General features: G+C 46.5%; 1 protein-coding gene across 3 annotated transcripts in view; it reads left to right on the forward strand.

The window, feature by feature from the left end:
• The window catches only part of FERMT1 (FERM domain containing kindlin 1), an 80,412-nt gene that overhangs the window by 22,062 nt on the left and 30,965 nt on the right, over positions 1-27,385 (forward strand). For 2 of the 3 annotated variants that reach the window (XM_063918589.1, XM_063918588.1), the window contains exons 3-6: positions 16,390-16,623; positions 20,370-20,510; positions 21,415-21,628; positions 26,956-27,058. In XM_063918589.1, coding sequence (XP_063774659.1) covers positions 16,390-16,623; positions 20,370-20,510; positions 21,415-21,628; positions 26,956-27,058 — 692 coding nt within the window. Of the gene's footprint in view, positions 1-162; positions 234-16,389; positions 16,624-20,369; positions 20,511-21,414; positions 21,629-26,955; positions 27,059-27,385 lie in introns of those variants that run through there. The other variant, XM_063918590.1, reaches the window with a different exon arrangement.

The following is a 27,385-nucleotide window of genomic DNA, read 5'->3' on the forward strand; positions in this document are numbered from 1 at the left end:
ATAATGTAATGGTTTTACATATTGTTGTGTCAGGGGACTGTGCGCAACACACAGTGGTAGTTGCGCATCGTCACCATGGTTACCCACTCCCTTCTGTTCACAGCCACGTCATCAGCGGGTCCATGCTGCGGGATGACGCGACTTCCGGCTGCCGGGCGCCACACGTGACCGGAAGTGCGGGCTCCGTACACTGGACGGCGCGGACGCTGCGGGAGACACTGGGACCTGGGAAGGTAACGTATTTAAGTTGTTTGTTTTGAATTGTCACTAGTTTGCAGTGTCCTGAGGAAGGGGGTCCATCCCCCGAAACGTTGACATTAAATGCACTTTTGCTTTTTTCAACTTGATTGTGCAAGACTCTGAGTGCCGCCTGTACCCTCTGGTTATATATATATATATATATATATATATATATATATACACACACACACACAGTGGTGCAGAGAGAGGGGGGGGGGGTCCAAATTACCCGGGCCCAGGTCTAATGGAGGGGCCCAGTGAGGGTCCAATAGGGGCCCCCTCGCCCTTACCTGGCAGCATCTGCAGCTCTTCTTCTCAGCCCAGCACACGCTGCTGTGTACTGGGCTGCAGCGTGGCAATGGAGTTGCTTAAAATACAATTTTTTTCAGTTTTTTATTTCTAAGGGTACATGACCACACCTCCTGTGATTAGGCCACGCCCCTTGAAAAGTACCTGGGCCCAGCCCGGCTCTCGACTGCCCTGTTTATACACAGTATACTTTTGATCTAGATGTGACCTAGGGGTGTTCTTTATGTCACTTTATACTACAGATGAGCGGGTTCGGTTCCCTGAGAACTCAATCCTACCGGACTTCACTACCCGAGCCCGGATCCGAGTCCGGCTTGGGTTTTCCCGACAGACTCGGAAACCAGAACGAGGCAAAACATCATCATCCCGCTGTCGGATTCTCGCGGGTTTTGGATTCCATATAAGGAGCCACACATCGCCACCATTTTCACTCCGGCATTGGAGAGTGTAGCAAGAGGACATGTCTCCACCCTCAGTGTCTATGAGGGAGGGAAAGTAGGGTGGCGATTCCAGTGCTGTCTTGTGCTGCTCAGGCCAGTGTAGTGTCTTGTGCTGCATCAGTCCAGTCACAGTGGTGGTGTCCTCTGCTGCCATATGTCCAGTGTAGCTGTTTAAGTCCAGTCCAGTGGTGCTGTGTTGTCCTGCATCAGTACAGTGGTAGAGTCTTGTGCTGCATCAGCCCAGTCACAGTGGTGGTGTCCTCTGCTGCCATATGTCCAGTGCTGCTGTATAAGTCCAGTCCATTGCAGTGGTGCTGTGTTGTGCTGCATCAGTACAGTGGTGGTGTCCCTGTGCTGCCGTATAAGCCCAGGTGTACTGCCGTATAAGTCTTGGGATACTGCCGTATAAGTCCAGTGCAGTGGTGCAGCTGTATAAGTTTTGGGGTACTGCCGTATAAGTCTTGGGGTACTACCATATAAATCCAGTACAGTGGTGCAGCTGTGTAAGTTCAGAGGTACTGCCGTATAAGTCTTGGAATACTGCCGTATAAGTACAGTACAGTGATGCAGCTGTATAAGTCTTGGGGTACTGCCGTATAAGTCTAGGGGTACTGCCGTATAAGTCCAGTACAGTGGTGCAGCTGTATAAGTTCAGGGGTACTGCCTTATAAGCCCAGGGGTACTGCCATATAAGTCTTGGGGTACTGCAATATAAGTCTTGCATATAATTCCAGTGATACTGCCATATATGTCCAGTGGTACTGCCGTATATGTCCAGTGGTACTGCCGTATAAATACAGTGATACTGCTGTATATGTCCAGTCGTCCTGCAGTATAAATCCAGTGGTACTGCTGTATAAATACAGTCCAGTGGTACTGCCGTATAAATCCAGTGGTACTGCCGTATAAATCCAGTCCAGTGATACTGCCGTATAAGTCCAGTGAAACTGCCGTATATATGTCCAGTGGTACTGCCGTATAAATCCAGTCCAGTGATACTGCCGTATAAGTCTAGTCCAGTGGGGCTGCCATATAAGTTCAGTGGTGCTGTCCTGTGCTGTATTTTATTTTCTCCAAATAAAGGAGTTATTAATATTTAATCCTAATAATTTTTACAGGGTTTTCCCTGTGTGGTGTAAAGGTACGCTCTCCTTTGCTGCATTTTGTTATATAACTCCAGCAAAATAATGGAGAACAAACATTTGGAGGATAAAATAGGGAAAGAACAAGAACCACTTCCTCCTACTGCTGCTGCTGCCGCTGCTGTTGTTGCTGCCGGGAGTCGATCGTCATCCCAGAGGGGAAGTCGGAAGACCACTTATACTACTTCAACTAAGCAAATGACTATCCAACAGTCCTTTGCGAGGAAGATGAAATATGACAGCAGTCATCCTGTTGCAAAGCGGATAACTGAGGCCTTGACAGCTATGTTGGTGTTAGACGTGCATCCGGTAATCGCCATTAGTGCAGTGGGACTGCAGTGCTACTCCTAGATGGGCCAGGCGTTTGTACCACACACTTGTGTCACTTAGCTTAGTCACCCAGCGAGCTCGGTGCACCTCTTTTTTTCTTTGCATGATGTGCTCTTCGGGGCCTAGTTTTTAAAAGTGCCATCCTCTCTGCCACTGCAGTGCCACTCCTAGATGGGCTAGGTGTTTGTGCCGCACACTTGTGTCGCTTAACTTAGTCATACAGACACCTTGGTGCAACCTTTTGGCCTAAAAACAATATTGTGAGCTGTGAGGTGTTCAGAATAGACTATAAATGAGTGGAAATGAATGTTATTGAGGTTAATAATACCGTAGGAGCAAAATTACCCCCAAATATACCCGGCCCAGTAGCCAAATATTTATGTATTACCAGTTACTTATATAGCACACATATTCCGCAGCGCTTTACAGAGAATATTTGCCCATTCACATCAGTCCCTGCCCCAGTGGAGCTTACAATCTATATTCCCTATCACATGTACACACAGACACATTCACACTAGGGTTAATTTTGTTGGAAGCCAATTAACCTACCAGTATATTTTTGGATTATGTGAGGAAACTGGAGTACCCGGAGGAAACCCACCCAAGCACGGGGAGAATATATAAACTCCACACAGTTAGGGCCATGGTGGGAATCGAACCCATGACCTTAGTATTCCACCCTCATTCTTGTAATTACCAAATCCTCGTTCCTCATGTGTGTGTATAATATATATATAAACCACTCACAAGAATGAATCTTCCAATATGCCCATTGCCCTCCTTTAGCCAGCACCCACTGCAGATATAGGTGACACTCTTGGTCTTATGAAGTCACAAATCAGTTGTCAGCCATGTCAGTTATCCAACATTTCAGTTTATTAAACTTTGTTGGGGACATATCATAAGACATAATCTTACCTTAAATTGTCTATACTTGTAGTACAATCAGGTATATATCTGGTGATCTTCACCCTTTATTTATCCAGAGCGGAAGTTGGTTAGAAGATAAAACAATGCTCACATAAGGCACAGTTTTGGAAGTGTGAGCATAAACTGCAGAAGTCACACTTATCACAGGGAACTAGTAATCCACCAGGCACGGCAAGGTGTCTCTATTCTGGTGCAGATAGATCTCTGCATTACTATTATCATGTAAGATGTACAGTATGTTTCTTTTGCTGGTCCATTATGGAGGGCTGCAGGAATTTGTTATTTCTAAAATAAATAGGGGAGATTCAATTGTAGGCAAGAAGGGTAGTAATTGTTGTTGCATCTTGCGCCCCTCGTCCACCTGTCAGAATCCTGAATTTGCACAAGTGGGCTGCCGTCAAGTGCAGCTGTTGCTGATGGCTTTGCCTGTAATTGAATCCTCTCCCATAGAGCACAAGGACTATTTTCCAGAAGTTAAGTGTCCAAAATGGAATGAATTCTTTGCAACCATCAGAAATCAATCAACTAATGAATTCATATATTGGACTATTCTATATATCTAAGCAAGTTGGGAGTATAATAAAACAATTTATGAAGCTGGAGGACAATGTTTACGTATTTACGGAAACTGATGGAGAAGATATAACTTAATTTGAAGGTACCTTCATAGACAGGGCCGAAACTAGGGGGGGGGCTAGGGGGGCAGGCGACCTGGGCGCCGGATTGGAGGGGGCGCCGAGACACCCTAACACCTTCTCCCTGTGCGCCAGTGCAGCGCCGCGGCACTTCTTTATACTTTGAAACCCCCTTCTCCGTCCTCCCGAGTGCCCAGCTCGGGGGGGTGGGGTTTCGCGGAATGACGCGATTGCGTCGTGACGTCACGACGCAAACGCGTCATTCCACGAAACCCCGCCCCCCCCCCGAGCTGGGCACTCGGGAGGACGGAGAAGGGGGAGCCGCGCAGACGAGGAGGGAGAGGCGGCTGAAGAGCGGCGAGAACCGCTTCAAATGTAAGTCAGCCCCTCTCCCTCCCTCTCTCTCTCTCTCTCTCTCTCCCTCCCTCTCCCCACCACCTGCCGGAATGTGTAAAATGGGGACCTGTCTGCCGCAATGTGTAAAATGGGGACACTTTTTCCTGCCGCAATGTGTAAAATGGGGACACTTTTTCCTGCCGCAATGTGTAAAATGGGGACACTTTTTCCTGCCGCAATGTGTAAAATGGGGACACTTTTTCCTTCCGCAATGTGTAAAATGGGGACACTTTTTCCTGCCGCAATGTGTAAAATGGGGACACTTTTTCCTGCCGCAATGTGTAAAATGGGGACACTTTTTCCTGCCGCAATGTGTAAAATGGGGACACTTGCCTGTCGTACTGTGTAAAATGGGGACACGTGTCTGCCGCAATGTGTAAAATGGGGACACTTGCCAGCGTACTGTGTAAAATGGGGTCACCTGTCTGCCGCAATGTGTAAAATGGGGACACTTGCCTGTCGTACTGTGTAAAATGAGGACACGTGTCTGCCGCAATGTGTAAAATGGGGACACTTGCCAGCATACTGTGTAAAATGGGGTCACCTGTCTGCCGCAATGTGTAAAATGGGGACACTTGCCTGTCGTACTGTGTAAAATGGGGACACGTGTCTGCCGCAATGTGTAAAATGGGGACACTTGCCAGCGTACTGTGTAAAATGGGGACACGTGTCTGCCGCAATGTGTAAAATGGGGACACTTGCCAGCGTACTGTGTAAAATGGGGACACGTGCCTGCGGCAATGTGTAAAATGGGGACACTTTTTCCTGCCGCAATGTGTAAAATGGGGACACCTGTCTGCCGCAATGTGTAAAATGGGGTCACCTGTCTGCCGCAATGTGTAAAATGGGGACACTTGCCAGTCGTACTGTGTAAAATGGGGACACTTTTTCCTGGATATGAAATTTATGTTAGGAAAGGCAATTTTTCAGGTAAAAAAGTTCTGAAAGAGATATATATATAATATTTTTATTCATTTATTTATTTATTTTAAAATGTTTAGTTTTTTACTTTTTTATTTATTTATTTATTGTAAAAAAAATAAAACTTTTTTTTTTGGGGGGGGGGGGGGGGGGGGGGGAAGGGGTTTCAAATGACTACCTTGCCCCGGGTGACAAAAATCCTAGTTTCGGCCCTGTCATAGAATTAGTCAAATGCTGACTTTCTGCTGAAGAATTAGTGTCATCGAGTAATCTGTGTTTAAGTGCATAATAATAATAATAATAATAATAATAATCATCATAATAATAATAATAATGATTTTCAGTGTGGCTATGATCTACATCACCCAGTCCTGTTGGCACAGTGGACATTGACTGTTCTAAAGTATCCCACCTGATCTGCCATGTTATAGTAAGGGTACTGCAAGAGCCCACCTGCACTCATCCTCCCAAAGATGGGGCCCCTCAGCCTCTGGGCCCCATAGCAGCGGCACCCACTATTGTTACACCCTTGTATCTTACATATAGTATACCTCGGGAGCGTTTACATGGTCATCAGGGGATTGAGTAGGTGTGTACCCAGCTTTAGTGTAGTATGTATGTATTATACAAATAATTAAAACCCTAAGTCCACTCCAGACCTACTCCTAATAGCACCCTAATGGTGCCCTGATGGTGTGCTAATAAAATGCTAATGGCATATATATATATATATATATATATATATATATATTATTATTTTTGACAAAACTGTCCTCCAGCACCATCCCACACCCTCTCCCTCTGCTCTCCAGTGTGATATGGAGCCCGATCACGAGGGAGGGACTTTTATATGGAATACAAAACATGCAAGATCCGGCTCCGGGAAAATGCAAAATACGTGAGAGCCGACTCCGGGAACATGATGTTTTTCCTCGTTTTGGGATCCGGGTATGGCAGAAACACTAGGACTTGGAAACGTGGATCCCATAAATTCGGGGGTGTTTTGGATTTTGCATTATCTGAACCGCACATCTCTACAATCTAGTACTCTAGTTCAGTGGTTCTCAACCTCGGTCCTCAAGTACCCCCAACAGTTCATGTTTTCCAGGTCACCTAGCAGTTGAACAGGTGTATTCATTACTCACTGACACATTATAAAAGACCTACAGGTGGAGCAAATTATTTCACTTGTGAGGAGACCTGGAAAACATGAACTGTTGTGGGTACTTGAGGACCGCGGTTGAAAACCACTACTCTAGTTGATAGTGACCACAGGCTTTTTGTTTGCGATCAGACTGACTATTTCACTGAGTGATGATGATGATGCCTAATCCATGGAGTATACGGTTAGCCCTTCACAAGCAACTGGCCAAGCCTCTCACCCTCTCCCCAGACTTGGACTATTCTCTGTATTGTGTTTTTTTTATGTGTGAATTCTGAGTCACTCTGAACTAAAGCCAAGACACGCTGCACCGAGCAGCCCCAGTAGGTTAAACACAATAGAATTCAAAGTACTGATATATAAAAAAAAAAAAAAATGAAGAAACTAATCCCACGCAGGCGCCAGGTGTGAGCCTAGCCTTATGTTTGCATTGCCATATTAACCTCATAACACGTTTGAAAGTAGATGGAGACGCAATTAATATCTATCTACCATTGTAATTTGACCTTATGTATTATTTACTCATTCATTTCATTCTCAGTCTTTCTGCCTCTCTACCACCTTTTCCCATGCCTGTCTAATTTTTTTCTCCAAGACCAGCTGTGCAAGTGGGCGGGTACGGGTGGGTACGGCGTACCCTTAAGAATTTAGCCGTGGGTACGCCGTACCCACGCCGATGGGCCACCGCTCCTCACCGCTCGCTCCCCTCCCTCCCTCCGCTGATCACTGTGGCTGCATGAGGGGAGGAGAGCGCATCATTCGCTCTTCTGCCCCTCAGTGTCTTTCTTCAATTCAGTGCCCGGCCCGTGAGCAAATCAGAGCTCGCGGACCGGCAACCAATGCTGCCGGACCGAGAGCTTGGATTGGCTCACGGACCGGCGCTGAATTGAAGAAAGACACCTGCACCGACTGAGGGTCAGGAGAGGCGCATGCTGCGCTCTCCTCCCCTCACACACACAGGACAGCAGCAGCGGTGAGCAGGGGGGGGATGGGGGCGGAGAGGCATGTATACCTGGCACTGGGGGGACATGTGTGTCTTTCACTGGGGGCATATCTGACACTGGGGGCATAACTGGCACTGAGGGCATATCTGTCACTGGGGAACATGTATACCTGGCACTGGGGGCATATCTGGCACTGCGGGGACATGTGTATCTGGCACTGGGGGCATTTCTGTATCTGGCACTGGGGGCATATCTGGCACTGTGGGGGCATTTCTGTATCTGGTACTGGGGGCATATCTGGCACTGTTGGGGCATTTCTGTATCTGGCACTGGGGGCAATGTATATCTGACAGAGTGGGGGCATTTGTGTATCTGCCACTGTGGGGCGATGTGTATCTGGCACTCTGGGGGCATTTGTGTATCTGGCACTGTGAGGCAATGTATATCTGGCACTCCGGGGGCATTTGTGTATCTGGCACTGTGGGGCAATGTGTATCTGGCACTGTGAGGAAATGTATATCTGGCACTGTGAGGCAATGTATATCTGGCACTGTGAGGCAATATATATCTGGCACTCTGGGGGCATTTGTGTATCTGGCACTCTGGGGGCATTTGTGTATCTGGCACTGTGAGGCAATGTATATCTGGCACTCTGGGGGCATTTGTGTATCTGGCACAGTGAGGCAATGTATATCTGACACTGTGGGGCAATGTATATCTGGCACTGTGGGGCAACGTGTATCTGGCACTATTGGGGTCATATGTGTATCTGCCCCTCCCCCATATGTGTATCACGCCCCCATTTTCATTGGCCATGCCCTATGTGGCATTTGGCCACACCCGTTTTTTGGCACGCGCACACAGTACCTATAGGACATTTTTTCTACTTGCACCACTGTCCAAGACAGATATGTTTCCTTGCACTGCAGGCAGGGCAAGGGTAACATGTGCAGAGAGATGAGATTTGGGTGGGGTGTGTTCAAACTGAAATCTAAAGTGCAGTGTAAAAATTAAATAGCCAGTATTTACCCTGCACAGAAACAATATAACCCACCCAAATCTAACTCTCTCTGCATGTGTTACATCTACCCCACCTGCAGTGCCACATGGTTTTGCCCAGTTGCTTGCTTTTTTGATTTGCTAACAAACTTGAATAAGGGCCACAATCTGTAACATGGCAGTTAGGAGCTGATTGGTTTGTACTTTATCTCTGTGCATTATCCCCTATGGGGCATATGTATGGAGAGAGATAAAGTGTAGAGAAATAAAGGGCAGGTTGTACTATGCATCGCATTGGCAATGCGATACACCCTGCCACTTAGCGGGTACATAACGCTGGTACGTACTTAGAAATGTGAGTAGGACAGCTCCTGATAACAGTTGTGCTTTGAAATTAAAGGACTTCCGGATTTAAGACCCCGGGACTCCTTCTGTGCATGTGTGGAATGACGTGGGCACCAAGGGGGGTGCTGGGAGGGATCCTTTTGGGTAACGCCATCTAAAGATGGTGTCACTCGCTGAGTCCAAGCTCAAGAATGTATTAACTCATTCTGGAGCTTGGTATAAAATGGGAATGTGGCCAAAACTCCAAAAACTGCATTTTCGGAGATTGGGCACATTTCTAGGCTTAGTACATTCCACCCAAAGTACCAACCAATCAGCTCCTAACTGCCATGTTATAGGGTCAGGGGTCTATTTACTAAGCCTTGGGTGGAGATAAAGCGGACGGAGATAAAGTTCCATGTCACAGGCTGTGTTTGAAAAAATGACAGTTAGGAGCTGATTGGCTGGTACTTTATCTCCGTCCAAGGCTTAGTAAATAGATCCCTGTGTTTGAGGAATGAAAGGAGCTGATTGGTTGGTAGTACTTTATTTATCTGCACTGTATCTCTCTCTGAGGCTTGATAAATATGCCCCATAATCCTCTTTCCCCTCAGACCTTTCACTGGCCAGCGCCCCCTCATCTTAGTGCCCTGGGTCGGAAAACACATTTTACAGCCAAAGTTGAGAAAGTTTAACAGGAAATACTATCAAAAAATTCTTTATTGGAAGCAATGTCTGATTTATCTAGGAAAAATCTGATCCAAAATACCATTATATATCTGCACTGTCAGCTTTACTGTATATAATACTTTTCTGGGCTGGCTTCAGGGAGATTGGGAGTCTGGGAAGTCATTCATTACATGTAGTCTACTTACTAGCTATTCCAGGATAGTTGCCAAGCATGATTTAGGTGTGTACAAAGGTTCCTGCATCACTGCTTGAGCATAACAAGATGCAGGTACACTTTGTACTCTGAGCTTCTTCAGGTGCATACACACTTGCCAATAAAGTACTGTAAACCACGTTGCTCATTTTGAGCATCCTGAGAGACGTTGTCTACTATATCGCCCAGTGTGTATGCTGCTGACAATGGCCCTAAGTCAGATCTGATTGGTGCTGTGTGTGTTCGCACAGCAGCCGATCAGGTCTGAACTGCCCATGCGCAGGTGCCGCAGTGCGCTGGCGCATGCCAGACAGCCAACAGCTATCTCAGCCCTGCTATCGCCTCTGCCTGATTGACAGGCAGAGGCGGTCGCTGGGCAGGAGGGGGCAGGCCGGCGGCGTTTGGCCGCCATTTATGGTACGCGGTCCGGGCAACGCAGGCGTGCCCGGACTGTTGGGGGGGGGGGGCAGGCCGCTGCAGCTGCGTGACGTCACACACAGCTGCTGCAAACCTCACAGCGACGAGTAGCTCCCTGCCAGCATGCAGGAGCTGCGCTGACTGGGAGCTACTCTTCAAGTACAAAAGCATCGCCGCTGTGCGATGCTACGTGTGCGGGGGGGGAGGGGGGGGGCCTGACATGCGGGCTGACTAGCCCTGTGCTGGGCATCCCCCCGCATGTCTGTGCGACTGATCAGGTCTGAATCAGGTCTGAATTAGGCCCAATGTCGCTCGTCACCCTCCCTCGGCTGTGCATGCATTTCAATTTGGACTATCATCCATGAGCTGCATGCACAGACCGGCCACGGATGACGTTACTGTGTGATATCACTAGCGACATCGCAATGTGTGTATGCCTACCATTCCCAGGAGGGGGGCACACTTGGCGATGTCGCTCACTAAGCACAAGAACTAGTGTGTACCCGCCTTATCTCTCCTTGCAATAGGAACTGTGTCCAAAATTGGAATTTTAATGCATGCAAAAATAAAAATGTCACTTCAAAGTTCTGACTAATTTTTTTGGGACTAAACTTTAAAATAATTTTAAAAAGTTTTATTTGTCTGCAAAAATGCTACTCGTTTGTGTAATTTATGCAGCCGTAAAGGCTTACCTACCAACTGTACCGATCGTGTCTAACTGGCTATACAGTCGCGATTCAAGACTGTGCGTGGAAAGACTTGTGGTGTTGCTGGATGTGATGTTTGGTTTCTTTACCATTTATATCCACATGCATAGTCACATGCAGTCACAGTATCATTGCATAGTCACATGCAGTCACAGTATCATTGCATAGTCACATGCAGTCACAGTATCATTGCATAGTCACATGCAGTCACAGTATCATTGCAGTCACAGTATCATTGCATAGTCACATGCAGTCACAGTATCATTGCATAGTCACATGCAGTCACAGTATCATTGCATAGTCACATGCAGTCACAGTATCATTGCATAGTCACATGCAGTCACAGTATCATTGCAGTCACAGTATCATTGCATAGTCACATGCAGTCACAGTATCATTGCATAGTCACATGCAGTCACAGTATCATTGCATAGTCACATGCAGTCACAGTATCATTGCATAGTTAGTCACATGCAGTCACAGTATCATTTTTCCTTTTTTTTTTTCTGTTTTAAGGAAACCGGCGTCGATATTTCGACTGCCGGGATCCCGACCTCCCGGATTCTAATCTGATCCCATTTTAATCTATGCATTTGTCTAGTATGGAAATCCTGTGTGCTCTATAAACTCTAATCCTCAACATAGTAAGGGATAAATTTACTAAAGCTAAAGACAGAGAAATGGTGATGTTGCCCATAGCAACTAATCAGATGTTGTCAATCAAGACAATAGAGAAATGATAGTCAGCATCTGATTGGTTGCTATGTGCAATTCTCTGTTTTAGAAGCTTTAGTAAATTTACCCCTAAGATTAGTAAAAAAAAAAAAATTGTGTTGCAGAGTTGAGTTAGTATTCGGAGTCACCTGGTTTTGGATTACCTTGTTTCCTTGGATACTGGTCATTCAGCAGGCCCAGTAAAGGCCCGGTAAAGCTTTGATGTTGTTTGTTTAGGCACAGCCAGTTCACACATGCAAGGTGCACTGGAAGCTCAGACTTGGGTTCCATTAAAAAAAAAAAAGAAAAAAAGTAACCTTAAAATATATTTCAATTTGTAAAAATGTTTGATTTAAATAAAAAAAAAATAATAATAATAATTCCCAGGAATAATCCCCTGCTATCGTTATATACTGAGATGGTGATAGGTATAGGACATGGGTCTGCAACCTACGGCTCTCCAGCTGCTATGGAACTACACATCCCAGCATGCCATGCCACAGTTTTGCTTTTAAGGCATGATAAAACTGAGACAGGGCATGCTGGGATGTGTAGTTCCACAGCAGCTGGAGAGCCGCAGGTTGCAGACCCATGGTATAGGAAGTCTGCCTCTGTCTTTGTTGCATAGAACTCACTAGAGAGCCTCAGCTACAGCTCTCGCTGGCAGTGGGTCTTGTTGAATGAGAAGAAGCCACTACTGTATCTGCTTTTCCTTTGAAAACACCCTTATTAGTTATTAGCCAGAGAAAGTGCTTTTTCTCCTTTTCATAAATAGTGGATTAAATAAGGTGGAGATGTACTAAGCAGCGAAAAGACTAGAGAAGTGAGCAGTGGAGAAGTTGCCATGGCAACCAATCAGCTGCTCTGTATAATTTGATAGTATGCAATTATAAATGTTACTTCAGTGCTGATTGCTTGCCATGGGCAACTTCTCCACTGGCTCACTTCTCCACTCTTTTCACTACTTAGTTCATCTCCCCCTAAGAAATTGTTACATTCTTGGCTTGAGATTTATGCTTGAAAACTCACAAAAAAATGTGTTCTATACTGTGGCGTAGCCAGAACTCTAAGGGCCACATAGCAATATTTTGAAGGAGCCCCTGTATCAAATTCCCAATGCTTCCAGAGAGACACCTCTCCACAGTGCCTGACTTAATGTTATGCCCCATAGTTATCCCCTAGTTAATGTTATGCCCCACAGTAGTGCCCTAGTTCACATTATGTCACCTTGTAGGGCTGCCAGTACATATTATGCAACACAGTACCCCCAATTCACATTATGGCATACAGTGCCTCCACTTCATATTGTGCCACATTACAGTGCCCAAGTACATATTTTTGACGGGGACGGGATGTACTAAAGGGAAAATGCGGGAAAACCCACGTTTTACAGCATTTTCATATGTACTAACCCCCGACCGCCACGTTTTCGCCCCGTAGGGTATCGCCATCTTTTTATAGCGATACCCTATAGAAGCCTATGAAATTCTTACTGCCGCATCCCATCGCCGCCCCGCACCGATCACGACGACCCCCCTCCCCCGGCATTCCTGTGTGTCACTGTGAGCTGATGCTGGTGCGGCCTGGCTCCACCTTCTCCCCCACAGCACATCCTTGTCTCCTTTCGGCTGCAGGGGGGAGGAGGACTCCCTGCACACCTCACCTTCCGGGTCTGGGAGGTGACGGTGACCCCCGCCGACCACTGAAGACATCATCGCGCAGGCCTCCTATACCGCATTGCGATACTAATCGCATGTTAGTACATATGCGATTAGTATCGTTGCGGTAGGCGGCGATGACTTATAGTGCATCCCGCCCCTAGTAACATAATGCCCTCCAGTTCATTTTATACCACATTACAATGAATTGGTCCAGGGGCATAACTAGATACAGTATATTGAAGGCCTCAAGGCAAAAGTTTGTAAGGACCCCTATCTATCACGCATGGTGAAAAATGTATATAACACGTGTAACTGTGATAGAAAAGGTGGCCACTCTCAGCTCTGAGCCCCATAGCAGCTGCACTCTCTGCACCTATGGGAGCTACGGCCTTGTTCTATACAATGAAAATGTAAATAATTATTTCATTTTAGTCAACACAAGTTACAAAAGTAGGAACTTTGTTGATTCTGAATATCAACTGCATGGACCACTTAGATGCATAAACAGGGCACTAAGATTTCCTTGATCTGATATTTAGCGACAATTATACAAATTCCTACAGTATTTTTAATTAAGTTCCCATGATTTAATTAGATTAGGTTATTTTTCCCTATCCCTTGTCAGTGGAATCATTCACAATGTCTGTAAACAATTCATTTCCAAGCGTCACTTCTATGCTGAGCACACCAACTGCTACAATGGGGGGCAGGCCCGCCATCAGGGGGGTGCTGCGGGCACAGATGTCCCGGGCCCGGCCTCTATAACAGAGAGTAGAGGGCCGGGGCTGCTCATGCCGCCGTCCGCCCGCTGCGATGCTCCACCCACTTTTTATTACCGAGTTCTGGCAATGGGGTCATTCCGAGTTGATCACTCGCTAGCAGTTTTTAGCAGCCGTGCAAACGCATTGCCGCCGCCCACTGGGAGTGTATTTTCGCTTTGCAGAAGTGCAAACACCTGTGCAGCAGAGCGCCTGCAAAAACATTTTGTGCAAAACAAGACCAGCCCTGTAGTTACTCTTCGTGTGTGTTGATTCTAACGTTGGAGGGTTGGCTTTTGACGTCACACACCCGCCCAGCGTTCGCCCAGCCACGCCTGCGTTTTCCCTGGCACGCCTGCGTTTTTCTAAGCACTCCCTAAAAACGGTCAGTTGACACCCAGAAACGCCCACTTCATGTCAATCATCCTATTTGTGCCATGTGACTGAAAGCTTCACTAGAACCTGTGCAAAACCACAAAGGACTTTATGCCCGTACGTCGCGCGTGCGCATTGCGGTGCATACACATGTGCAGAAATGTGGAAGTTTAGCCTGATCGCTGCGCTGTGAACGGCAGCTAGCTATCAACTCGGAATGACCCCCCCCCCCCCCGTCAAAGGAGGGGGAGAGAGACGCTGCTAGCTTCTATTGTAAACGTCCCTCCAAAAATGGGCACCGCCTCAGAGGAGACAGTTATTAAAGACACTAGAGGAGGCACAGACTTTACTTTACTTTCCCCCTCCTTTGACTGTGCCAGAACTTGGTCATGAAAAGGGGCGGAGCTACACAAAATGGAGGGGGAGGAGCTACACGGGACCAGGCTGCTACAGCTCCGGCCAGCCTGTGATAGGTAAGTTGAGGAACAGTGAGTGGGAAAGAGAAAGTGTGTGTGTGTGTGTATATTATATATATTTATTTTGTATGTTTTTATATATATATATATATATATATATATATATGTGTGTGTGTTTTGGTATTTGTTTTGTTTCGTTTGGTTGGTTTTTTGGTTTTTTTTTTTTTTTGTGGGGGGGGGGCTGCCTATTTTGTGAGTCCCGGGCCCCAGAATTTCTGGTGGCAGCCCTGATGGGGGGTATGCAATTAGCTCCGTTCTTTCGCCTAGGTGAAAAAAACTGCGATTTTTCAGTATTTTTCGTGCGAATAGAGATTCACACTATGCAATAGCAGGGCCAGATTTTCGCCTAGGTGAAAAATGTGGCAGGGGCGGAAAACACGTGGCTCGGCAAATTCACTTGTTTTCCGTCCAAAATGCAGCCCATTTTCGCTGATTTTGAGGCATTTTTCGCCAATTACTTTTCACTTAATAAAAAAGATGACAAGGTATTGGCGAAAATGCCTTCACAACGGCCGAAAACAGCCCTAATTGAATACTCATGTGGGGCGAATTCATTAGCTCCGAAACGATCGGAACTAATTGCATACCCCCCAATGTCTTGTGTCAACCTTAAGCTGCTTTCTTTCATTGTTTATTATCTTTGTAATACAATCATACCTCCGGGACATAAATATTCAAAGTCAAAGAGCAGCCTCAATACTGAGTCTACACATATGGCTGAACAGTGACTATTTATATGGTTCTTGCTACTGTCTTGCTGTGTGTCCTAGAACGGTCCTGAGTTTTCCACATCCAGCACTACACCTGATCAGCCTGGGCTGATGACACTATAACAGGACGAGTGTGGTGCCCCCCTGCCATAGTGCCAACCAGCTCTAGGCCTGTTATTATGGGCCTTTGGGCAGATGTATTAAGCCTGCAGAAGTGATAAAGCTCCAATATGTAAATTGCCAGTTAGGAGCTGATTGGATGGTTCGTTATATCACCTTGCACTTATCACTGCTTTATCACTTCTCCAGGCTTAATACATCTGCCCTCTGGTTCCCTACACAAATGGGGTCCGCAAAAAAACAAAAGTGATAAAGTACTTTATTGAAAAAAATATTCCCCCATACAACCCTTGCACGCCACTATTACGCACCTACAGTATATTCCATAAGTCTCCTCAGTGGCGCAGAGAGGCTGGGAGCAAGTACTAATTATCTGGGCCCAGCCTTGTTGGAGGACCTTTGCAGGGACCCGAATCGCGCAAAGCGCTGCAGTCTGCTCTACCTGCGGAGGGAGGGAGCAATCACACTGATCACGCCCCTCCTCCCGGATCTGCACAGCACCACCTACTGGGCCTGGTCAAGCTCTCTACAGCCCTGATCCTAGTAGGCATCCACGTACTTTGCAAAAAATAAAAACACATGTAACATCGAAGATCTTGGCCTAGTGGCTTCCATTCCATTAAAATGAAACACAACACTCTGATTGGCAAGAGCATAATAACCGCGATTTTGATTGGCTAGTAGTAGCCCGCCCACATAATACAAATAGTGAACATAATAGTATATATTTGCATAATCTATAGTTTTTGTTTTTATGTTTTTTTTATTCTGTTTCCTTTTACTCTTTCTCTAGGTGTTTCTAGGGACTGGTCAGACTATGCTCTCTGGTGGGGACAGAAGAACTTCTGGTTGCTAAAGACTCACTGGACACTAGACAAATATGGAATACAGGCCAACGCAAAGCTGTTCTTTACACCTCAGCACAAGCTTCTGCGCCTCAGGCTACCAAATATGAAAACTGTCAGACTAAAAGTCAATTTTTCAGCGCTGGTCTTCAAAGCGGTTTTAGAAGTCTGCAGAACACTCAGTAAGTAAAACATTGTCCAAATCTTTCTGCACAGTTACAATAAGTGCAATATGGAACATCTGATTGTATTATCAATTCATCATAAGTTGCACAGCTCCGCAAAGACACAATTGTCTGTCTGTATAGGGAGGTCATTGATGTTTGCATAAATTAACAACCAGTATTGGCATACAAAAACAAAAGTATGATTTGGGGGACATTTGTTCAAAACGTATTGCATGGTAAAGCAAGGAAATACTTCCATGATAATGATTTGAACACTGGGTGCACCATGTCATTGCAGTCTCAGTGTATCCTTTATAAACTAGGTGTCCTGTGCATTAGACCTAAGTGCAATTGTGCCATCACTTACAAGCAAGGTGTCTCTAATAATGTGACAGCAAATGGGTATGCACCATAATCGCTTCAGTTAGGTCATACCAAGTTTTCCCCTCTAGAAGAATGCCTGGAGGGGAGAGAGGTAGGGATGGTCATTGACCATCAATGTTTCAAAAGCATCGATGGTCTATGCCTGATGTTAAATACTTTTATATTAATGGGGGGGGGGGGGGGGGGTTACACGCCATCGAAGGCACAGAACCATCAGATAGATGGTTAACCGCCATTGCAGAGACAGAACCATCAGACAGATTTTTTTCTTCCAACAAGGTGCCAGGGCATGGAGCATAGCACTGGCCCCGAGATCCACAAAGCCCCGCCCCCAGGCTGTGATTTGCCCACAGCCCCTTGAATAGAAAAGCAGGGATGACCATCAGTGGGTGAAGCCATCGATGGTTCCCTTGCAGATGGGTTTATACCATCGAGGTTAACCATCGATGGTACTATCAATGGTAATCATCGATGGACTCCTGTAAAACCAGACAATGGGAGTCCAGGGACGGGCTAAATGACAATTGACAGGCTGAGCTGTGTGTTCCATGCTGCTGCGGCTGCTACTGTGGAAGGAAGCCAGGACATATGTTACATACAACTTCACATGTATGTTCTTATGTCCTGGCCAGCTCCCCCTGCACACTTTGGACGGCTCTGCAGCCCAGACGCATTTATTTAATTTCATAATCTTTAATGAATTTCTCAATAAAATTCTTTGGCCTAGATGTGCTGTGAAAGAAATGCTGCCATGATTCAAGGGAGCTCAGGAACCTCTACTACACTATGGATGGATTGTAGACAGTACCCTAAAGGGGACCATTGTTTTAAAAAAAATAATAATAGCTATTGTTTTGCATGATCTACACACTTAACCAAATGAAAGGCATCTAACCATAACAATGTCTGATAACAAGGATGCTGCTTGGGGCTGTGGAATTTCATTGAGTAATGCAGACATGCCTCCAATCACATAGAACATGACTGTGCTTGTTCATGTAAATAGTGCTGTAAATTAGATTTTATCTTCTTGAAAGACTAAATTGCACTATATATGTAAACAAGGCTTGTATTTCATTTATTTTTCATAAGTGTTCAGTAAAACAAGTAGGAGATTCAATTAAATGTAGGTAACTATGATATCTAAGCTCAGGAACGGCATGCCCTCAGCATGGAAAAAAGTGTTGCGTGCTGGGCAGACACGCCTCCTTGTCACAAAACCACACCCCCTGTTCATCTATCTCCATAAATCCAGGAAGTTGGGTATGAGTTAACTCACAGAGGATGATTTTCCTCTTGGCCTCTGGAGGTGTGAGCAGAATCAGCCTATCATAATAGTGCTGTCTAGCTAGCATTTATAAAACATTCTAAAAAATGATAGGTAGAAGCTCATTGGTTGCTATGGGCTACCCACTGCTCCACTTTTTAGTATGTTTAATACCTTGCCCCCATCATTTTACAATAACAGTATAATCTGTTCATTTGTAGTGACAATGGGCCTAATTCTGAGTTGATCGCAGCAGCAACTTTGATAGCAGTTGGACAAAACCATGGGGGTAATTCCAAGTTGATCGCAGCAGGAAATTTTTTAGCAGTTGGGCAAAACCATGTGCACTGCAGGGGAGGAGATATAACATTTGCAGAGAGAGTTAGATTTGGGTGGGTTATTTTGTTTCTGTGCAGGGTAAATACTGGCTGCTTTATTTCTACACTGCAATTTAGATTTCAAATTGAACTCACCACACCCAAATCTATCTCTCTCTGCACATGTTATATCTGCTCCACCTGCAGTGCACATGGTTGTGCCCAACTACTAAAAAAATTCCTGCTGCGATCAACTTGGAATTACCCCCCATGTGCACTGCAGGGGAGGCAGATATAACATGTGCAGAGAGAGTTAGATTTGGATGGGGTGTATTCAAACTGAAATCTAAATTGCAGTGTAAAAATAAAGCAGCCAGTATTTACCCTGCACAGAAACAATATAACCCACCCAAATCTAACTCTCTCTGCAAATGTTATATCTTCCACCCCTGCAGTGGACATGGTTTTGCCCAATTGCTAACAAACTTGCTGCTGCGATCAACTCAGAATTACCCCCAATGTTTATACCTAATACTGTAACTGCGGAATGTTATAAGACCTCAGTGCTTTTCATTTCCATTTCTGCAATAGGGCCTCTCTCTTTAGGGTAATTTTATTTACAAGTCTATCAAATTATTTATCTTGTATAACAATGCGCAATCCACTTTTGATTCTTGGATGTTACACTCTCTCTCTTTTTTTTTGGTGTGATATTTGTTCATCTAATGTACCGCCTAATATTTAAAAAAAAAAACAAAAAAAAAAACAATGCGCAATAACACAATTTGTGCTGCTTACACAGTATGACAGGTATTTCCCAAGAACCTTATTTTCCAAGTTTGAATGGTGTTACAAAAAAAAAAAAAATAATTGCAAAGATCATAAAGTTAAGTATAGTGAAGTATATATTGCGGAGCGTATAATAGCAAAGTGGCTGTGTGGGGCCTAGGACATACTAGGTGTCAATAATACTGCTAAAGCCAATGGCTTATCTATAATGGGTGCAAGATGTGCGGTGCACACGAGCCCATGGGTCACCCCATAGTTGCCTACCCACCTGCATGCTGCGGGAGACTCCAGCTTCTCTGTGAAATCTCCTGCTGTCCCGCATTGTAAGTAAAAAAACAACAACCTGACATGAGTATTTGACAGGGGGTGTGGCCTGTCGCAAGAGGACCCCGAGCCCTGACACCAGCTGCAAGCCCCATCCCTGAGTCTGCTGCTTCCCCCACCCACCCCCATCATGCACCACATGACCAGGAAGCAGCAGAGACCAGAGTAAGCAAGGACCCTCACTTTGCAATCAGCGCTGCAATGGTAAGTACTGCTGATCACCTACAGCACAAGGCATCTTTCCTCTGGTATTAACGTGACATACTCCTTATTGTACCTGGGTTGGCTTTGTACTCCCGGATGCCTGGTTGGGCGCCACAACAATTTTTTTCTCCACAAAAATTGTCAGTTAAGCGGTTAATGTGCCCCTGGCTAAAGCACACAAATTTATAGTCACATTGAGGGGGAGCTTTAACACACATTCTAAAGAGGATAAATACAGATGTTGCCCATAGCAACCAATACGATTCTAGCTACCATTTTATAGACTGTACTAGATAAATGATAGCTAAAATCTGATTGGTTGCTTTAGGACCACCACTTGTCCTCTCTAGAAGGTTTGAGAAATCTCCTCCTCATATGCAATTAGTTATTTTTACCCAAATACAGATCTAATACTTAGAGGACATTACTGTCATCAGAGTGACACTGGGCTTATTACATTGATTCTCTGCTTCCAGATATCAGACGACCAGAAGAGATTTCATTGTTGAAACCCCTGGAAGATTCTGCGAAGAAGAAAAAGAAAAAAGATGTAAAGGAAACTATTTTGGAAGAAATAATAAACTTGGAAACACCACACGGAAATTCCGGATCATTAGGTAAGTACAGTGAGCGCTTCAAGATCATAATAAACTGAGCTATTAAATCAATTTGTCCTGTAATAGAATCTGTCCTATTTGTCCAGATGTAATGTATTATTCCAGTGCGGTACATACTGACACTTGTTTCTTTCTCTGGGAGTTACGTTGTTATTTAGGGCCTCATTCAGAGATGTAGACGAGCCCGATGTTTGCGTACATCTCCAATGTTTTTGGATCTGTGCATGTGCAGATCCGGGGGCTGCGATATCGCTCACAGTGCCCAACACTCAATATGAGTGCCACGCTGCTGGTGTTTAGGGGCAGCAACAGGCGGCGTTACAGAAAATGGGGGGTGTCAGCTGCATTATCTGACCAGGCTGAAGCCAGTGGCTGCATCCTTGGACTTAGCAACACTAGCTCCAGAAGCGTGAATTTCACGGCCATTCTGAATAACCCGAGGGTCACTCAGATGATTTATGTTCACACAGATGATCCAATGCTAAGTATACTTATATACGGGTAAACCATACCTCCCAACATTCTTGCCTACAGAAGCAGGACTCTTTGTGCGCCTGAAATGGGGGCAGTACCTCTGGTAAGGGGCGGAACCTTACAGCACCCTTGGTTGCGTCATTGTGAGGGGTGGCATCTATTCATCCGCTGCTGACCAGCAATATGTGCTCTCCTCATCTCCACCCCCGACCCCACCGCAGGACACTGCAGCCCATAGGTGGGACAACCCCAGGCAGGATAACGGGACTGTCCTACTGAATGCAGGGCAGTTGAGAGGTTGGGAGGTGTGTGTAAAACACAGTGCTATTGGCACAATTCCAAATATTGATTTTATAACAATTGTTACACCACTGTTGTTTTTCAGTAGAATGCAATACAAATGTTATATATCTACACTTTAATTTTGCAGCTAGCCCTGGTTTATATAGCAAGACCATGACGCCCATGTACGACCCTGTCAATGGCACTCCCGCCTCTGCCACAATTACGTGGTTTACTGACAGTCCGCTAGCAGAGCAAAACTGCAACATCTTAGCTCTCGCCCAGCCAATCTCTTCTCCGGAAATACTTAATAAGATGTATCAGCCCCGGACATTGGTTGAAAAGGCAAAGCTGAATTCTGGGTAAGTAGACTTTGGCTAAATACTCATTTTGTGAGTGCTATCCTCAATGGTAAATGTGTCCAGGATTAGCGGCATTTGCGCAATTCCACTTCTCGGCAGGCTTGATCTCAAAATTGAAAGCGCCACCAATATTAAGTGCAAATCCCAGTGTGTTTTGCACCTAATATTACTGCTGCTTTAAATGTTCAGGACAAACACGCCAAGAAACAAGCTGTTACTTCAGAAATATACCCCTAGTCTGTCATGCTTTCCCAGGAGAAAATTTTATTTCTAGCAAAATCCATAAGTAACATTGTCTATTTACTTCCACTGATACACATAACAGGTCTGCTAAGAACAGATATCACCTACCTATTACTGTTTTATTGCATTTCACAAAGAAGATGAGTTATATGTACTTAAAGTAAAGTTTAGGGTAATGCAGTAGGTGCAGGAGATGTAGTCATTAGGTTGATGCCACAATGTAGACAGTTATGTCGGCATTGTTAAAATATCGACAGACAACATATCAATATTCTCAGAATTTCGACATGTGAAATGCCAACATTATCAGAATGTGGACATTAGGGTTAGGCTGTGGGACAGGAGGGTAAGGGAAAGGCACTAGGGGGAGGTTAGGGTTAGGCTATAGGGTGGGGGTTAGAGTTAGACACTAGAGGAAGGGTTAGGGATAGTAGTAGGGATCAGGATTAGGGATTCGGGAGACTGTACTTACCAGAATGCCGCTCCATCAGATGACTCTTACCACCACAGAGGCGCACATCACTAAGGGGAAGAGGCAATCATCACTAGGGTGAAGAGGAGCACATCACTAGGGGGAAAAGGAGCACATTACTAAAGGGAAGAGGAGCGCATCACTAGGAAGAAAAGGAGACATCACTAGGGGGAAGAGGAGCACATCACTAAGGAGAAGAGGAGCACATCACTAAGGGGAAGAGGAGCGCATCACTAGGGAGAAGAGGAGCACATACTAGGGGGAAGAGGAGCACATCACTAGGGGGAAGAGGCGCACATCACTAGGTGGAAGAGGAGCACATCACTAGGGGGAAGAGGAGCACATCACTAAGGGGAAGAGGCAATCATCACTAGGGTGAAGAGGAGTACATCACTAGGTGGAAGAGGAGCACATCACTAGGTGGAAGAGGAGCACATCACTAGGGGGAAGAGGAGCACATCACTAGGGGGAAGAGGAGCACATCACTAGGTGGAAGAGGAGCACATCACTAGGGAGAAGAGGAGCGCATCACTAGGGAGAAAAGAAGCGCATCACTAGGGGGAAGAGGAACACATCACTAGGGGGAAGAGGCAATCATCACTATGGGGAAGAGGAGCACATCACTAGGTGGAAGAGGAGCACATCACTAGGTGGAAGAGGAGCACATCACTAGGGGGAAGAGGAGCGCATCACTAGGAGGAAGAGGAGCACATCACTAGGGGGAAGAGGAGCACATCACTAGGGGGAAGAGGAGCACATCACTAGGGAGAAAAGAAGCGCATCACTAGGAGGAAGAGGAGCACATCACTAGGGGGAAGAGGCAATCATCACTATGGGGAAGAGGAGCACATCACTAGGGGGAAGAGGAGCACTTCACTAGGGGGAAGAGGCAATCATCACTGGGGTGAAGAGGCAATCATCACTAGGGTGCAGAAGAGCACATCACTAGGGGGAAGAGGAGTACATCACTAGGGAGAATAGGAGCGCATCACTAGGGGGAAGAGGAGCACATCAGTAGGGGGAAGAGGAGTACATCACTAGGGAGAATAGGAGCGCATCACTAGGGGGAAGAGGAGCACATCAATAGGGGGAAGAGGAGTACATCACTAGGGAGAATAGGAGCGCATCACTAGGGGGAATAGGAGCACATCAATAGGGGGAAGAGGAGCACATCACTAGGCGGAAGAGGAGCGCATCACTAGGCAGAAGAGGAGCGCATCACTAGGAGGAAGAGGAGCACATCACTAGGGGGAAGAGGAGCACATCACTAGGGGGAAGAGGAGCGCATCACTAGGGAGAAAAGAAGCGCATCACTAGGGGGAAGAGGCAATCATCAATAGGGTGAAGAGGCGCACATTACTAGGGTGCAGAAGAGCACATCACTAGGGGGAAGAGGAGTACATCACTAGGGGGAAGAGGAACACATCACTAGGGAGAAAAGAAGCGCATCACTAGGGGGAAGAGGCAATCATCAATAGGGTGAAGAGGCGCACATTACTAGGGTGCAGAAGAGGAGCACATCACTAGGGGCAAGAGGAGTACATCACTAGTGGGAAGAAGAGCACATCACTAGGGGGAAGAGGAGCGCATCACTAGGGGGAAGAGGAGCACATCACTAGGGGGAAGAGGAGCGCATCACTAGGGGGAAGAGGCAATCATCAATAGGGTGAAGAGGCGCACATTACTAGGGTGCAGAAGAGCACATCACTAGGGGCAAGAGGAGTACATCACTAGGGGGAAGAGGAGCACATCACTAGGGGGAAGAGGAGCGCATCACTAGGGGGAAGAGGAGCGCATCACTAGGGGGAAGAGGAGTACATCACTAGGGGGAAGAGGAGTACATCACTAGGGGGAAGAGGAGCACATCACTAGGGTGCAGAAGAGCACATCACTAGGGGGAAGAGGAACACATCACTAGGGGGAAGAGGAACACATCACTAGGGGGAAGAGGAGTACATCACTAGGGGGAAGAGGAGCACATCACTAGGGAGAATAGGAGCGCATCACTAGGGGGAAGAGGAGCATATAACTAGGGGGAAGAGGAACACATCACTAGGGGGAAGAGGAGCGCATCACTAGGGGGAAGAGGAGTACATCACTAGGGGGAAGAGGAGCACATCACTAGGGGGAAGAGGAGTACATCACTAGGGGGAAGAGGCATTCATCACTTGGGTGAAGAGGCAATCATCACTAGGGTGCAGAAGAGCACATCACTAGGGGGAAGAGGAGTACATCACTAGGGGGAAGAGGAGCGCATCACTAGGGAGAAGAGGAGCCCATCACTAGGGGGAAGAGGAGCACATAACTAGGGGGAAGAAGAGCACATAACTAGGGGGAAGAGGAGCACATCACTAGGGGGAAGAGGAGCACATCACTAGGGGGAAGAGGAGCACATAACTAGGGGGAAGAAGAGCACATAACTAGGGGGAAGAGGAGCACATCACTAGGGGGAAGAGGCACACATACTAGGGGGAAGAGGCGCCCATCACTAGGGGGAACAGGATCACACAACTAGGGGGAAGAGGCGCGCAAACTAGGGGGAAGTGGAGTGCATCACAAGGGGGAAGAGGAGCACAGCACTAGGGGGAAGAGGCGCACATCACTAGGGGGAAGAGGCGCACATCACTAGGGGGAAGAGGCGCACATCACTAGGGGGAAGAGGAGCATATAACTAGGGGGAAGAGGAACACATCACTAGGGGGAAGAGGAGCGCATCACTAGGGGGAAGAGGAGTACATCACTAGGGGGAAGAGGAGCACATCACTAGGGGGAAGAGGAGTACATCACTAGGGGGAAGAGGCATTCATCACTGGGGTGAAGAGGCAATCATCACTAGGGTGCAGAAGAGCACATCACTAGGGGGAAGAGGAGTACATCACTAGGGGGAAGAGGAGCGCATCACTAGGGAGAAGAGGAGCCCATCACTAGGGGGAAGAGGAGCACATAACTAGGGGGAAGAAGAGCACATAACTAGGGGGAAGAGGAGCACATCACTAGGGGGAAGAGGAGCACATCACTAGGGGGAAGAGGAGCACATAACTAGGGGGAAGAAGAGCACATAACTAGGGGGAAGAGGAGCACATCACTAGGGGGAAGAGGCACACATACTAGGGGGAAGAGGCGCCCATCACTAGGGGGAACAGGATCACACAACTAGGGGGAAGAGGCGCACATACTAGGGGGAAGTGGAGTGCATCACAAGGGGGAAGAGGAGCACAGCACTAGCGGGAAGAGGCGCACATCACTAGGGGGAAGAGGAGCATATAACTAGGGGGAAGAGGAACACATCACTAGGGGGAAGAGGAGCGCATCACTAGGGGGAAGAGGAGTACATCACTAGGGGGAAGAGGAGCACATCACTAGGGGGAAGAGGAGTACATCACTAGGGGGAAGAGGCATTCATCACTGGGGTGAAGAGGCAATCATCACTAGGGTGCAGAAGAGCACATCACTAGGGGGAAGAGGAGTACATCACTAGGGGGAAGAGGAGCGCATCACTAGGGAGAAGAGGAGCCCATCACTAGGGGGAAGAGGAGCACATAACTAGGGGGAAGAAGAGCACATAACTAGGGGGAAGAGGAGCACATCACTAGGGGGAAGAGGAGCACATCACTAGGGGGAAGAGGAGCACATAACTAGGGGGAAGAAGAGCACATAACTAGGGGGAAGAGGAGCACATCACTAGGGGGAAGAGGCACACATACTAGGGGGAAGAGGCGCCCATCACTAGGGGGAACAGGATCACACAACTAGGGGGAAGAGGCGCACATACTAGGGGGAAGTGGAGTGCATCACAAGGGGGAAGAGGAGCACAGCACTAGGGGGAAGAGGCGCACATCACTAGGGGGAAGAGGCGCACATCACTAGGGGGAAGAGGCGCACATCACTAGGGGGAAGAGGCGCACATCACTAGGGGGAAGAGGAGCGCATCACTAGGGGGAAGAGGAGTACATCACTAGGGGGAAGAGAAGTACATCACTAGGGGGAAGAGGAGCACATCTCTAGGGGAAGAGGCACACATCACTAGGGAGAAGAGGAGCACATCACTAGAGGGAAGAGGAACACTTCACTAGGTGGAAGAGGAGCACATCACTAGGGGGAAGAGGAGCACATCACTAGGGGAATGAGGAGCACATCACTAAGGGAAAGAGGAGCACATCACTAGGTGTAGAGGAGCACATCACTGTGGGGAAGAGGAGCACATCACTAGGAGGAAGAAGGGCACATCACTATGGGGAAGAGGCGCATATACTAGGGGGAAGAGGTGCACATGACTAGGTGAAAGAGGAGCACATCACTAGGAGGAAGAGGAACACATCACTAGGGGTAAGAGGCACACATCACTAGGGGGAAGAGGTACACATAACTAGGGGTAAGAGGAACACATTACTAGGGGGAGGAGGCCTACATCGCTAAATGTGTGCGGCATGAAACGTCTCAGCTTTGTTGTAAAACTACAGTATGGAGCAACTGGATGAGTAGTGAAAACAGTTGCTTTGTTTACTGTTCACTTAGTAATTGTTTTACTGTATAAGTGAATTAGTATGTAGCATGTGTCCCCATTATATATTGTACCTATTAGTTACTCTTATATATTGTGTGTTTTTCTTAGATGGTTGGACTCTTCTAGATCTCTGATGGAACAAGGCATCCAAGAGGATGACCTACTGTTGCTGAGGTTCAAGTACTACTGCTTTTTTGACCTGAATCCAAAGGTAGGGGACCATGCTTTATCTGTAGATTTTCCCTTTGTTTTTTGTTTTTTTCCCCAAAATATATTTATTGAATTTTTTGCAAAAAGGTTCTGCTTTACAACAAGAAAATCTTCCCTTTGTTTGTGTAAACCTACCTCTGTCATTACAGACATTTAAATTACATTAATGCAGAATCCTCTAGATCCAAAGCTATTTTTTTTTCCTGGGACTGTTAGGACAGTGGACCCATCACCCCATTATGCGTCCTAGTAATGAAGCTTGTATAGTAACAATCATATATTTCATCTCCTTATATCAGAGAAAGACAGCTCACCAGTTGTTTCAAGG

The sequence above is a fragment of the Pseudophryne corroboree genome, chromosome 4 (genome assembly GCF_028390025.1).
Source record: "Pseudophryne corroboree isolate aPseCor3 chromosome 4, aPseCor3.hap2, whole genome shotgun sequence".
Classification (NCBI taxonomy): Eukaryota; Metazoa; Chordata; class Amphibia; order Anura; family Myobatrachidae; genus Pseudophryne; species Pseudophryne corroboree.